Source organism: Halichoerus grypus, chromosome 8 (assembly GCF_964656455.1).
Source record: "Halichoerus grypus chromosome 8, mHalGry1.hap1.1, whole genome shotgun sequence".
NCBI lineage: Eukaryota > Metazoa > Chordata > Mammalia > Carnivora > Phocidae > Halichoerus > Halichoerus grypus.
Window position 1 is genome coordinate 62412241 of NC_135719.1, and position 15051 is coordinate 62427291.

A 15051-nucleotide genomic window follows, 5' to 3' on the forward strand; every position below is an offset into this window, starting at 1 on the left:
GATCCTTCTGGATGCTTAAAGAAATTTTTTAGAAATGAAAGAAAAGGTAAGTCCTGTCCTTGTTTAGTTAATAATCTTAGGTTTTAAAAAAAAGGGAATTTTAAAAAACGACATAAACTTCAGTGAAAGATTAATATGGTACAAAGCTTTAAATTTTTTTATTGTGGGAAAATATCCATAATGTAAACTTGACCACTTTAACCATTTTTAAGTGTAAAATTCAGTGACATTGTGTACACTCCAATATGTGCAACCATCATTACTATTTCCAGAACTTTTTCCATCATCCCAAACAGAAATGTTGTACTTGTTAAACTTGTGCAGTTTTCTTTCTTTCTTTCCTTCTTCCTTCCTTTTCTTTCTTTTTCTTTCTTTCTCTTTCTTTTCTTTCTTTCTTTTTCCTAACTTCCCTCCTTCCTTCCTTCCTTCCTTCCTTCCTTCCTTAAGATTTTATTTATTTATTTGAGAGAGAGAGAGAGAACACAGAGGGAGGCTGAGCAGGGAGCCTGACGTAGGGCTCCATCCCAGGACCCTGAAATCATGACCTGAGCTGAAGGCAGGTGCTCAACTGAGCCACCCAGGCACCCTGAGAGTTTTCTATGATGTACGTGGGGAGGATGTATAAAAATGTATTCTCTGTGGAATGAAAAAAAAGAGGAGGTAATGAAACAACATGTGAGGTATAAGGTATGAAAAGGTTTGAGAGGCAAGGGAAAGATGTAGGCTTAGGATATGGACAGGGCTGTTGACAGCCCACATGGTGCCTCTACATACTGTGAAAACAAGAATCTCTTCCTCTGGGCAGATCCAGCCTGTACAAATTATCTGGCTGGGAACGCAGAGATTGGGCTGGGTTTTGGCCCTCGCTTGCCACCTGGACCAGTAAGAAAGCTGTGAAGCCAGGATTTGAGGCCAGATTGCATTGATTGCAAAGCACATGCATTCTGGCTCTGGGGCTGAGTTGAAAGAGAGCCCTCAGAAATGAGTTCCTGAGGTGGATCTGATATGACAAGCAATAGGACATTGCTCACGGGAGGTTTTCCAGCTTGGAATATGAGCTACATCAAATGGAGAAGAAAATCAGGCAGAAGCCATTCAGAACTCTGTGGTTCAAATGTGTCACGTTTAAACCCATTTAGCAGTGTGAAACTTTATGCAGAATTGTCCCTTGCCGATTATTAATCTCAGTTCTCTCTATATTTACAATTTTAGGGCACTGAAATGGCAAAATATTTTGAGTCTCTGGTCAGAAATGACCCTTTCTTTGAAATCCCTGCCAAGAGGCACCTTGGCCTGGTGGTTTTTCGCCTAAAGGTAATGCCATCTTCCATGGCTTATAATTATGTTATTTGGTGGTTGTTCAGCCTCTTGGATCTATAAATACTGGGCTTCTGGGGATGCTTAGGGGGGGATGTGCCATAGACATCATTTCTCTTTATTCTTCAAACAGGGTCCTAATTGTCTCACAGAAAGTGTATTAAAGGAATTAGCTAAAGCTGGCCGTCTCTTCCTCATCCCGGCCACTATCCAGGACAAATTGATCATCCGTTTCACTGTGACATCCCAGTTCACCACCAGAGGGGACATCCTGAGAGACTGGAATCTCATTCGAGATGCTGCTACTCTCATCCTGAGTCAGCACTGTACTTCCCAACCTAGCTCTCAGGTTGGGAATCTCATCCCCCTAACCACGGGCCCCAGAGCCTTGGCCAATGGGATGTCCCTTCAGTCTGCCAATGGGGCAGGCTATGACCAAGCCCAGGCCAGGAAGATCATCAAGCAGCCTCAGTGTGTGGGAGCCAGTCCTATGAAAAGGGAAGACAGCTGCCATCTTGAAACCCTCTTGGACCCACTTGATGATGACTGCTTTTCAGAAGAGGCCCCAGACGTCACCAAGCACAAGCTATCCTCCTTCCTGTTCAATTATTTGTCTGTGCAAAATAAGAAGAAGGCCGTGCGTTCCTTCAGTTGCAACAGCATGCCTGTGAGTGCGCAGAAGCCGCTGCCTGCGGATGGCTCCGTGAAGAATGGTGGCTCCTCCAGGGCCAGAATCTTCTCTAGGTTCCCAGAAGAGATGATGATGTTAAAGAAAAGTGCCTTCAAAAAACTCATCAAGTTTTACAGCGTCCCAAGCTTTCCAGAATGTAGCTCTCAGTGTGGGCTCCAGTTGCCCTGTTGCCCTCTGCAGGCGATGGTTTAGACCAGGGGTTTCAGCCAGAGTCCAAGAATGTGTTTCAGGGAGCTGCTGAGCCCCTCAGAATTGTATGCTGAATTTGTGTGCTTATGTGTATGTGCATTTTTCTTAAGAGAGAGCCCATCACTTTATCAGATTCTCGCAGAGGTTCATGACCCATGACAAGATACAAATGAGGAGCTTAAGGCAGCGTGGTACAGAAGGTCCCAGCCGTCTGGTCAGAGAGAAAGGACCCCAGGAAGTGTACTGACAGGCAGCTTCTATGGTTCAGCTTGTGATATGAAATATATTATAGAAATAAATTGTACTTGTCCCTGAAAAAAATATCTTGTGTGACTTAATTGACCACTGAGACATTGACTAATTCATCAGAGCATATCCTGGAGCCTAAATGTATGTACTTATGGATTCTACTTTTCGGGATGTTGAAGGTGTGGATTTAGCTCTGAAAGAATGACTTTGGAGGAGCCCTTGGTATGAAGAAGGCAGGCAGTTTGAGGAGGCACTGTGACTCACAGTTTATAAATGAGGAGACCAAGGCCCCAGGTCACAAAAGCTTGTAAGTGGGCAAAGCCAGGTCTCCTTGTCTTCGATAAAGCTCATGCTATTTCCACCGTGCCATACTTGATCAGAAGCTCACAGTACGGCCACCCCCACCCCCCGCCGCAGTCCTTCAGTACATTTCAAGGTTCCCTCTCTAGATTTAGAACTTGTACATTTTCTCTCTTTCTGGACCCTGTCGTCAAATAAAAGCTGTGCTCCCAGGCAGCTTGCCCAGTTAATTCATAGGTCAAAACCTGTTTTCTTCCTATTTGAGATGGCTCTGAAATGGGTTATAGTAACATTGTCAAAGGTTAACAAAGCTGGATGCTAGTTAAAGTGGTAAGGACAGATTTTACTCAGTAATATATTGTTGCAGTAGGGAAAAGGGTCCAGGATAAAGTAGACTCAACTTTGACTTGGAGGTGAGCGGGCACTTTACAGGGAGGATGAGGGGGTAAGGAAGGAGGCAAGCAGGGTCTTGGTAGAGTCAGGGAAGTGCAAAATGACAAAAAGCAGGAAGAGAGCACAGGTCCATGTGAAATCCATCTGGGTTTGCTAACTGGTGCTTATTGAAGTTAGACTCCTATCCCCCCCCACAGGGGCTGGGAAACAGGCCCATCTTCAAGTGTTGGGTGGAACCAACAGTAAATACCTTTTATCAGCCTTGATTTTTCACAGGCAGTTACTTTAAGGGGAGCCAGGGTCATCCTAGGGTTGTGGCCTTGAGCTGTTAGAGCCTATGTTAGTGTTTGTTCAAGTCTTTATAGGCCAAGGTTGAGGAGTGGTCAACAAGATGGCTTGGAGGAGCCTGGCTAGAGTTTGGTCAAGGAGAGAGTTTTTATCAAGAGCATAAAGTTTCATGTTGACACTTCCTTCTAAGGGTCTTTCCGGTCAGCATTCCTTGAAGGTCTGACCTGACTTCCTTCCTCCTAGAGGCTTGGAGAACTATCACACTAGTGCTCAGCTCATCTCTTGGTCCAGAGCAGGCATTTGTACATTTTCTCTCTTTCTGGACCCTGTCGTCAAATAAAAGCTGTGCTCCCAGGCAGCTTGCCCAGTTAATTCATAGGTCAAAACCTGTTTTCTTCCTATTTGAGATGGCTCTGAAATGGGTTATAGTAACATTGTCAAAGGTTAACAAAGCTGGATGCTAGTTAAAGTGGTAAGGACAGATTTTACTCAGTAATATATTGTTGCAGTAGGGAAAAGGGTCCAGGATAAAGTAGACTCAACTTTGACTTGGAGGTGAGCGGGCACTTTACAGGGAGGATGAGCCAATCAAGACAACATGGTCTTTCCTAGAGCTTATCCTAGGAAACAGGAACATCGTGGTAACTAAGTCCATGTCCAAAAAGTGTAATCCAAGTTCACTCCAGCCACAAAATGCTTGAGTGGATGTGCAAATGAGCAATATGTGAACAAATCATCTCTTGAGTTTGTCACTTCACTTGGCTAATCTTACCATTTTTATAGTGATTCTCATTTGCTTCCATTTTTCATGCTGACATTTCCTAGTTTTATCCCCAAATTATTTTGGGGGCTGGAACATCCTATCTATGCACTGACTACAGGTTTCCAAACAATATGTTTGAAATTGGAGACCTGTTGATTGATATACATGGATATCAGCTTATGTTTTAAAAAATATCCATTTGTACTTTAAAATGATGATTTGTGCAGATATTTTTACAGGCACAATTTGTGACCCTTCTAAAAGAGAAATATTGGTCTTTAAAATTGATTATCTGTCACAGGTAATGGCTTACTTTGATGTACATACACGCGAACCCAGGTGTTGCGGCTACTCTGCTGGTGTCTGTATCCATCACAGTGGACCTGTGGTACCTGGCCAGAACCACAGAGCTTTGGGGAAGCGGGAGGCTGAGAGAGCCATCAGGCTGGGAGGGAGAGTTTCTGGGTATCTAACTGGAAAGTCTAAAACATGGCTCAAAGGTGGTCAGGCCCCAATAGCCTCTGGTTACAGGCAAACTAATGTTCTGGCTAACAGTGTAAATGCTGACCCTTATCTGAGAACACACCCTTTGACATAACCTCTGCTTGCAACCAGATCTACTTTAACAAGATCAGAAGTCACATAATTGCACAATGTGATATTTTCAAAAACAAAAGTCATGTTCTCTCCCATCATTTGGGTTCAAATTGTCCCTGGGAGGTCAGTACAGCAAAGGCAGAGATACTTAGAATTTTGCAAAAATTCCTAAGTGCTGACATACAAGCAACAACGTTACTGTTGGCAAAATTCACAAAGATGCAGGAGTATCTGGAGTTTTTCCGAGGCCATCCTCAAGTCTCTCAGGCATATTAAATGCTCAGGCATTACTCATCATTGGGCATAATGAGTGGGTGCAGGGATTCTGGTCATGAGTCTTCTTAGTCACTTAAAAACATGGAGAGAGTTTAATCAATATTTCTAGAACTGTGTTGGGGGTGGGGGTGGTGACCTGTCTTGTCATCTATCATTGAGGATCCCCGAATATGTTTTCCTGGGGCCTTATGAGGGTTAAACTGGGGGAGAATTGGGGCTCCTTGCCAGCTCCTGGTCATCTGAAGATGTCCTCTAGGGAAGGAAACTCCACTTCTTTTAGGGAGGCTGGAGTGAACTTGGATTACACTTTTTGGACATGGACTTAGTTACCACGATGTTCCTGTTTCCTAGGATAAGCTCTAGGAAAGACCATGTTGTCTTGATTGGCACTACCAGGGACCTGCTCCTAAGACTCTGTGTACAACTGACACAGGCAGAGGGTAAGGAGTTCTCCTCAGGAAGGGAGCCGGCTGAGTATAAGGAGAAAGAGCCTGTCTGCAAGAGCTCCTCAAAGTTTCCAAACCCTCCCGCATCATGCCCAAGGGTCTTAGGTGCTTAAACAGGCTGCTTGGCAGGAGACTGGCTGTGGAGTGAAACCAGCTCAGGTTTGAGGAGCACGTGGGACTGGGAGGTACTAACTGGAGATCTGGGACTTACCTGGTCCACAGATACATTTTGTTCAGGCACGTGGAAGTCTTATAAAATCTGAGCCTTCACATTTAAAAAATTAGGGGGTTCCCATGAATAGCTGGGTTTCTGTTTTCTGAATAATCAGATCTTAGAAGTACCTGAGCTGTATTCCCACATGACAGTAATCAGCCAACTGAAGCTAAGTAGTGGCTACCCTCATGTTTGCCACGTTCGTGACCTGTTTCTCTCGTCCCCATTACTAATGTGAATCCTGAAGACACTTGAGTGTACAATCCTTGATGAAGTTAAAAAATATCTACTAACACCTTCTATGTATATAATTCTGATGCCGTTGGCTTAGGCTCCTTCAAAGACTCTAGGTGGTGTTCTCACCTGCTGGAGAATGCAGTTTGTAGACAGGGGCCCGGATGCTATTAGGAGGGGAGAGTTGGCCTCACACTGGAGCTGGATTTCCATTGGACTGTTCATTAGTGACCCAGCCCCCTCACCTTTCAACTTCTTGCCATTTTTTTTTTTTTTTACCTAGAATGCCATTATCATTATGAGTTAGGACAGGTGTGAAAAGTTACCAATGAGGCTGTTAGGCTCAGGGTTTGCATTTAGAGTAGTCAGGAAAGAGACAATGCCATCGCATCTGTTGGCATTCATCTAATTTATTATATATTTAAAAAAATAACGCACCCTCTAACAAGCTTGATCTGCAAATATGAACGGAAGGTGCAAATTGAAAAATACTTATCTCTGAATATTTTCACATGTAAAGGTTCAGGTGTAATTTTAAAAAGCCTCCCCTTATTGGAATGCATAAAAAAATTACATCTCGCAATCTTCAATCAAATTAAGGTTGGATTACATCAAGTGGCTGTACTAGGTTCATTCAGTTTCTTTCTGGAAATGTGAGTTAGCCTCTTAGAAATATTCAGAGTTTCAGAACTTTATTATTTATGGCATTGTAAATGTCCTCAGTCATCGGCACATACATTTCTGCTTTGTCATCCAAGAAATATAAGGCATCTTTGATGACTGCAGGGTTAAAGCCCTCCTCCACGAGGGTCACTTTGCGGTGCTTAAAAGTTCCAGTGATCTCAATGGTGTCCTGAAAAACAGCAAACAGTCCACATTGTTGGAGTGTTGTGTAAATAGATGAGGATTCAGGGCAAGGGGCAGAGGTGGGGCTGGAGGGCTGGCAACCCACAGGCATCTCGGGCTCAGGTGGAAGCTGTGAGAGGCAGTTCCGCGTATCAATACCTCCTGTTTACAGAAGCTCCACGGGGCGGGAGAGGGGTGGCTTGTTTTCATTCCTCTGGGGCTTTAAAATCACCTGTGGGGCATGAGGGGCTGCGGAGGGTGAAAGGCAGAGCAGAGCTGCTTATTGAGCTCCAGGCGTTACTAGAATATCCTGATTTATGGTGGGGTGGGGCTAGGGATCATCTACACACAGATGATTTTTTTTCTTCAATTGATAGGTGATGGCTGATCTGAGGGTATTTCAGTGTTCATGTCTCTCAACCATTCTCGTCGTAAAGTAAATGTCAGTGCTTTATGAACATCAACAGAAATAACCCTGTAACTTCCGCAGTAGCAGGTAATCTAATATTTCTTTTCTCAAGTCTTCAGCTATAGAATCATAGAGCTCATAGTCCAAAAGTGAAGTGTTAAGCTAACCCATGGGTTAATGCTTGTGAAAGAAAAAAAAAAATCCCTCTGATGGTGATAGTTAAGCTTTTGATAGTTCCAAAACGGCTAATGATGCCCAATGAAATTTCACACCCTAGAAAGGTGTAGAACTTCAGTGGATTTTTCCATTCTTTAAAACTGGAAACAACAAACAGGAGGGTCGGAGCATTTCTATTTTAAGTGTCTGTCATGCCTCGTCAAACACAGACTTTGTGAGTTATCTGCTAATACTGCCACTGAGTGAACTGGTCTGTCATTTTAGGGGAAAAGGGATCAGGATTTGGCTTCTGCTAGTTCTATTTTCTGATATTTCTGCTTCCTTGTTGAGCTTCCAGGTCAAGGTTAGTGAAAATATGGCTAATAGGGTCGCCATGGTAGAAGGCAGTTGTTCCCTAAGAGACAGTGGTCTCCAAGAGAGAGGATAATTGAATTCGAGAGCAAGAGTTCTCACCTGTATTCTAAGAAACCGGGGCCTTGCATAAGTGGGCAGGTAATCGGCAACATGGTTAAAGAGTTTCTTTCCATCAAATTCATAGTTTTCCTTCATTTTGATTGCGGCCATGCCAATTCGACCCTCATGACCTAGAAATAAAGTGAGAAAATATTAGATGTGTTGTCCTATTTATGATGCTTTCCTAGTTCAAAGAAAAGGGGACTGAGAACATTACAACATGGGTTTCTTTTGGATAGTTGGAATTTCTATTTCAGATATATGTTGAAGTTATTCTAAGGTGAATACAACAACAAGAGCTATACACTGATTAAATCTTCTTTCTAAAGATTTATTTATTCACTTTAGAGAGAGAGAGAGTGGGGAGGGACAGAAGGAGAGGGAGAGAGAAACTTTAGCAGACTCCTCATTGAGCTTGGAGCCTGACGCGGGGCTCGATCTCAAGACCGTGAGATCATAACCTCAGCTGAAACCAAGAGTCGGACACTCAGTGGACTGCGCTGCCCAGGGGCCCCCATTAAATCTTTATCATATGCCAGACCCTATACTAAGTGTGTTTTATGGACTACCCCATTTAACCCTCACCACAGCCTTACGAAGAAGTAGAAATGTTATCTCCACTTTACAGATGAAAAAACCTGGGGCTTAAAGACATTAAGGGATTTGTTCAAGTTCACACAGCAAATAATAGGCAGAGTCAGACAGTGCTTGTAGTGGTCATCCTTCTTAGTGGCCTACATGAAAACACCTGAATGGGAGACGGGTCCCACTTGTGGCTTAGGGAATTTTGTTTTTTGGACTCCCGTGAAAAGTCCTTGCTCTGCTGTCATGAACCACTGGGCTCGGGGTGCAGTGTCAGGTCCGTTGTGCTTGGGCACAAACACCACCTTTGAGACTTATTTATTTAATCAAGATACTTAATAGCTCTGCCTCTCTGCATTCCAGAGAAGCTGTGGGTCAGAAGGGTGACGGGAGGCGCAAGGGTGAGCTGCTGTGGGCCCTCCCGTTGATAAGCTTTATTCCCAAAGAGGCCGTGTCTCCACAGAGACAGCAGATCCAGCAGCTCTTTCCTCCCTGTCAGGCAGCAACGTAAGTGGAGAGGAGTTTAGAACAATTACTATACTGTTTTCTTGTGAGGACAGTGGTAATTAGGTCTTAATACATCTTCTACCTGATCCAGCAGACCCAGCGGGAGTCTAGGTCCACTTCCCTGAACTACTTAGCTGTAATCAGAGAGGGGAAGGAGCCATCCTTCGACACCTGGGCCCCAGCTTTCGAAACCTCTCCCATGGTGATCGTGTGTTTACCTGTGGCTCTAAAGAAGGTAGGAAACAAGAGGAAACATTAAAAGAAAGGAAATGCACCCCTATACAATTTGCCTCTTAGCTGAAGGAGGGAGGAAGGGCACCGGACCCTCTTTCTCTAGGGGTCCCCGGTAGCTCTGTCTCGAGAGCACCCATCTCCGGAATCTCGAATGTCTCAGATAAGCTTCTTTTAGAATCAAGGCAGAGGCTGATGCAACAGAAATCTTGAGCACTGACTGCCTCCTTGCCTCTCGCTCTGACAGAGGCAATGCCCAACTGAGACACGAATAGTCCTATTGGGTCTCAGGGCTCTGCCCCGGCTCCCAGGGGTTGGTTTAGGGCCAGTTCAGCTCCAGTTTACAGCTGTTCTGGCCAGAGTCTCTCTAGAGCTGCACTGTCCAATGTGGTAGCCACTGGTTACATTTGGCTATTAAAATTAATTATAATAAAATCCAATAAAAAATTGAATTCCTCAGTTGTACTAGCCACATTTGGAGTGCTTAGCAGCCATGTGGTAGTTATTGGCTACCATACTAGACAGTGCAGACATAGAACATTTTCATCATTGCAGAAAGTTCTATTGAGAACAAAAAGTTCTAGAGAGTAGCTGGGAAGTCCTGGTGTGACACCTAAAAAAATGTCAACTGGACCCAAACTTTGCAGTACCTTCCTGGTCCAAAGCTGAGATGTGGGAAGGTCTTGCTGAGCTCTCTGCTGCTGAGAATCACTCTGGTGGACTGGCTTATTCTAGATAGCCCTGCCACATTTCTAGGCTGGAATGGGGCTGGCTGTGTGCCTGGCAGTCCAGCCAGCCACAGGCATGGCATTGAGAATCAGACTCGGAAAGCTGAGAGACACTACTTCTCAGTTCATCTCTAATCTTTCAGTGCTGCAAGAATTCTCATAGGACATCCAGCTCCTTTACATGCCCCAGTCGGTGGGGCATTCCCCACCTCAGGAGATAGGCTTTTCTGTTGTCCGTCTCTGGTTCTAGGAGGCGTCTCAGGCTAAAGTTTGCTCCCTGGTGTTGCACGCCTGTTCTACCTGACTGCCTTACAATCATTTGAAAACCATTAGCCTCCTCTTCTTTTTGTTCTCGATTGGGGACTCCCAAACCTTACTGGTTGTTAGAGTCACTTGGGGATTAAAAGAAGACATGAAGAGTCTGAGTCCCAAACCCTAGAGGTTCTGATCCATTAGATCTGGGCTTTAAAAAAGTTTTCCAGATGGAATCACTATACTGTACACCTGAGACTAATACTACACCGTAACTTAAGTAACTGGAATTTAAATAAAAACTTAAAAGTTCTTCAGATGATTCTGATGACTGGCCAGACGAGGCTTCAGTGCTTCTCAGAATTTAGTATTTTTTAAAAAATTGTGGTCACACACATGTAACATAAAATTCATCATCTTAGCCATTTTAAAGTGCACAATTCATTGGTATTTTGCACATTCACAACATTCTGCAACTATCATCCATCTAGTTCTAGAACATTTTCATCACCCCGAAACCAGACTTCATTGTTTTTAAGAATCACTGGCGGGTTTGTTAAGACAGCTGCCCCGACCCCACCCCAGAGATTCGGATTCAGTAAGTAGGTCCGGGGTCGGCCTGAGAATTCGCATTGTGAACAAGTTCCCGCGTGATGCTGCTGCTGGTCCAGGGACCCCATTCTGAAGAGCAGTGGATTCGATCCTTCCATTCCATTCCCCAGATTCTCTCACCTTCTCATACACGTTCTTTTGTGTTGTTACCTAAATCCACATTCGGAAGTGCATGCAACATTTCAGGTGGGGTCTGTGAGAGCCCAGCATGCCATGATGGCGGACAACCAGGACATGCACCCTTGTGTGAATTCAGCCCACGTTCCAACACGAGAAGCGTGCTGTACCCTTCACGCTCTGTGACCTGAGATGCAGCTGCACTTCCCATCGTGGCATTGTCATAGGGTTGGAGAGGAACAAGGAGGAGAAAGTCTCAAATATTCTTTAAACAATAAAAGACAGTACAAGGTCATGGAAACCATCACAGCTCAGGAAAAAGAGACTTTTGGATTTCCATTTTGAAAATAGGTGAGAATCTCAACTACTGAGTTCTGAGGGAATACTAATCATCTCCCTAGCACCTTATATTTGGACAGTGATTTGGAGGTTTTAATCCTCTCTGTCATCTATAATTAAAATGATTTCTTCTCATGACAATACTCATGTGTACATCTGGTAAATAGGTGTTTAGTATTTATGTAGTTGAATGAGTTCTCTTGACAGTCTCAACAGCACGGCTGGTATTACCCCTAATTTTAGTGATTTGCCCGAAGTCCAATAGCCAGCAGGTACTGGAGCCCAGGACCCGAAGTCAGACCTCAGCACTCCCCACTCTGCTCGCAGAAGCAGATCTGCAGATGAAGGCGTGGTGACCCCACTCTGTGTGATGATTCTGAAACTCATGGGGTAGGCTGAGGTCCAGGACCTGTTTTAAAAGAAGTCTGGACAAAGTCAGCTCCTTTGCAGTTTTTTCTCCTAGCAACTCTACTTGTTTTTATTTGTGATTCCCAGTTCAGAGGCCAAGGGACCACTTCCCAGCTATCAAGCCTGAAACATCTTTTCCCGAGGTGTGCCAAATGCAGTGTGGGACCATGTATCTTGGAGAGACTGGCTTGCCCGAGAGCCCAAGAACAGCTGGGGAGCTGAACCACAGAAGGAGGCCAGGTTCAGATGTACTGACCTGGCTGATTTACAATGGAATATAAAGCAGACATTAGCCCCTTACTCCCAGGTGGCTGAAAGAGTTGTTTGACTCTCCAGCTGGCAGGCAAAAGGGCTGACAAACTTTGCTCTGGGGTTAAAATTCTGTTCAGTTACTGTATGGGTTTAGGCATAAGGTTTAGACTTAGAATATTCTGTGCGTACCTGGCACAGACACTCCGTAAACATTTACTTCTTGGACAAAATCGACTAGTCCTACTGTATCAGCGACTTCAGTGGTGGCCACATTTTCCCCTTTCCAGCTGGAAGAAAAGGCAAGGTTAGCAGAGGTTACCAGTGGGCCCTGGCCAGGCTGCCATGACAGGGCAGGTGGTATCCCCAGACCTCTGGAGGGTGTCTGCACCCGTTTTCCCATCTCTTTCCCCAAATCCCCACAACTCAGTCATGGGAAGGCATCCTGCTTGGGAAACAAAAGACAAAGGCATAGGACTAAATAATAAAATGTGAAATTCCAATCTCACCACATGAAACATGATACAAAGAATGATGTTGTTCTAATGTCGAAATACAGGTTTGGCCTAAGAAAGACCCAGGAAATAAAAAATAAGTCTCAATGACTTTGTTGTGTTTAGTTCTCTCACTTTTCTTACTAACTTCGGTTGCTATTTAATTCAATTTAATAGAATTTCGTCCTTGTATTTTAGGGTCTCATGGCAAAGGGAAAGCTTTGAATAGAAGATACACTTTATTTGCAGGGAGGTTATAATGTTAGTGCCCAATCAGGTGCTACTTGTCCACTTAATAAAGAGTTAAATTTTGTCTTACATTTAAAAATTCTTTAGATCAACATGAAGTTGGCATAAAATCATGGTATGGATCCTGAGTCCTGGAATACTAGAGATGGAAGGATCACTGGGACCCTCATTTCGTGGGGGAAGGAATGGGTTGTGAAAGGCTACCTGCCTTGATAGCACAGCTGGTCGGGAGTAGAGGTGAGCTTAGGAGCTTGGTTCTCCTCATTCACATTCTTGCTCTTCCTACTGCAGCCAGACACCTTCCATCCCTTCCTCATTCATTCATGCAAAAAGTAATCATGTGTGTTAAGCACTGTGCTCGGTGCTGGGAGTGAACCAGCAGACACAGGGCCTGGCCTCAGGGAGCTTACATAGGAAGGAAGCTGATTAAACCAAAATGTCATGAGGCTGGAGGACCATGCTGCAGTTAGGAATTAGTTTCATGGTCTTATTGTAATGACTTTCAAACTTCATGGTGCTGACTCGGGTTTCTGTGGGAAACCACCTGGTTAGGGCTGGAGCGTGGGAGGGAAGGAAACAGGCGGGGCTCAGAACCCTTCACCTCCTCTTCAGCTAGATCAGCTCCACATTAGCTTACATTTGATTTTATTTGAAGAAAGGCCCCATGATTGGAAACAGTGTGAAAATTCCTGGCTGTCCTACGAGTGTCTGGTAATAACTGAGGATAAATGAGAGAAATTGGATGGACTATTAGGCTCCAAAAATCAGGCACAGGTTTTCTGCCTTTTTCTCATCTGGTGTTGCTCAAGCAAGTTATCTGTCTGTGCATTGCAGAGTGACACTTCCTGTGTTTTGTTCCTTATTTTCTGGGAATACAGAAGGTCGACCTGACACGCCAAGAGATAGAGGGAAATAGAGCATCGTAGCCAAAGTAGAATGCAATTCCAATTTAGGAGTCAGCCAAATTGTGCATGTGTTTGTTTTTTGGCTCAGTAATTCAAAGAAACCAACCGGAAAGTATCTCCAACTCGGTCATGGAAGTAGATGAAATTTTCATGGTCAATCATTAAGAGATCGCCACTGTTGAAATAGAGGTCTCCTTTCTTAAAGACGTCTCTCAGTTTTTTCTTCTCTGTCTGAGTATTTCCTCCAGCATAACCACTAAAGGGCGTAAGTTGTGTGATTCTGCAAACAAGGAGTCCAACCTCACCTAAGACAGAAGAAAGTAAATTGTTATTTTATGTGCAAGCAGTAGGCAAATTTTATGATTAACATTCTCTTAAAACTGTTGCCATACACTCAAAAATGGACATCTTCACACATGGCCCTTAAACCTGCTACAAATACCATTTTTAATTTATTTTAATTTGTTTTATTTTATTTTTTTTCAAATACCATTTTTAACCTTACAGGGGCTGGTACTAAGCCTATCTTCAACAATGAAAAAATTAAAGACGGACTTTTTTTATAATTAAAATACCCTCAGAAAAATGTAGTGCAATGTTGTTCAAGTTGCATTTTCAGTTACCTTTATTAGAAATCATTTACAAAGCTGATCTCATTTTCTATGTACAGTGGCAACATTCAGATGCTTATCATTTCAATAATTTGCATATATTATTAGGAATCAGTTTTTGAACTTACAAATGGAAGATATTTTCTCCTTTACCTCAACCTTTAATTTTCCACAACCTAATACAACTCACAAGTGAAATATCCCCATCATTCCATCTTAATTTTACAGCATTTCCAAGACATAAACTTATAAAATTCTCTTTCAATCTGTTTTGATTGACTAAATGCACAGATTTTCCAAATTCTAGATCTTGAAGCACCGTATATATTTGTTCTGCAAGTGGATCTTAAAATTCTCTGAAAAGCGACTATGTTCAAAATAATTTTTATCTCATTTTACAGAAGATATGCATATCCCTCATATGCATAACCCTAAGTCCTGCCAATGGACATTGCCCCAGTTATTAAATTAACCCTGGGCTGAAATTAGCATATGTGTTTTTTTTTTTTCAGACTACTCCCAGATTTTCAAATTTGTAATAAAGTTGAAACTCATTGGTTTTCCTATGCCTTTCTGAACTCTTATAACTGGGTTTTGATCACATTTTATATTAAAGTGGCTAACCCATGGCTTAAAAAAAATAAAATCTAAGTAACACCAAACTAAGAAAATTCTTTTAAAAACCTATCCTTCCCTGCCATATATATTTAAGTGTGTGAAGCCTGGCTTTAACAGGGGGTTTTGGAACATGTAGGGTATGCCTAGAGTGAGAGTGACAGGTCATGAGAATTTTCCCTTAGCAACTTTGCTTTTTTCATTCCTTGATAGAAACATGAAAAAATGCCTAGCTTTGGAGCAAAATAACACAATGCTAAGAAGTGGTGAATGCTAAAGAACAAAAAACAAAGAAACCCAAAAAAACAAC

At 43.2% G+C, this 15051-nt stretch overlaps 2 protein-coding genes across 3 annotated transcripts in view; one reads left to right on the forward strand and one right to left on the reverse strand.

Moving 5' to 3' along the window:
- HDC (histidine decarboxylase) overlaps positions 1-2507 on the forward strand; it is a 20624-nt gene extending 18117 nt beyond the window's left edge. Inside the window, exons 11-12 of the mRNA XM_036101923.2 lie at positions 1213-1314; positions 1451-2507. Coding sequence (XP_035957816.2) covers positions 1213-1314; positions 1451-2200 — 852 coding nt within the window. The 3' untranslated portion in view covers positions 2201-2507. The remainder of the gene's footprint in view (positions 1-1212; positions 1315-1450) is intronic.
- Positions 2508-6347: 3840 nt separating this feature from the next.
- The window catches only part of SLC27A2 (solute carrier family 27 member 2), a 43489-nt gene continuing 34785 nt past the window's right edge, over positions 6348-15051 (reverse strand). For both annotated transcript variants that reach the window (XM_036101925.2, XM_036101924.2), the window contains 4 exons: positions 13622-13820; positions 12060-12157; positions 7843-7973; positions 6348-6810 (listed from right to left, as the gene is read on the reverse strand). In XM_036101925.2, coding sequence (XP_035957818.2) covers positions 6634-6810; positions 7843-7973; positions 12060-12157; positions 13622-13820 — 605 coding nt within the window. In that variant the 3' untranslated portion in view covers positions 6348-6633. The remainder of the gene's footprint in view (positions 6811-7842; positions 7974-12059; positions 12158-13621; positions 13821-15051) is intronic.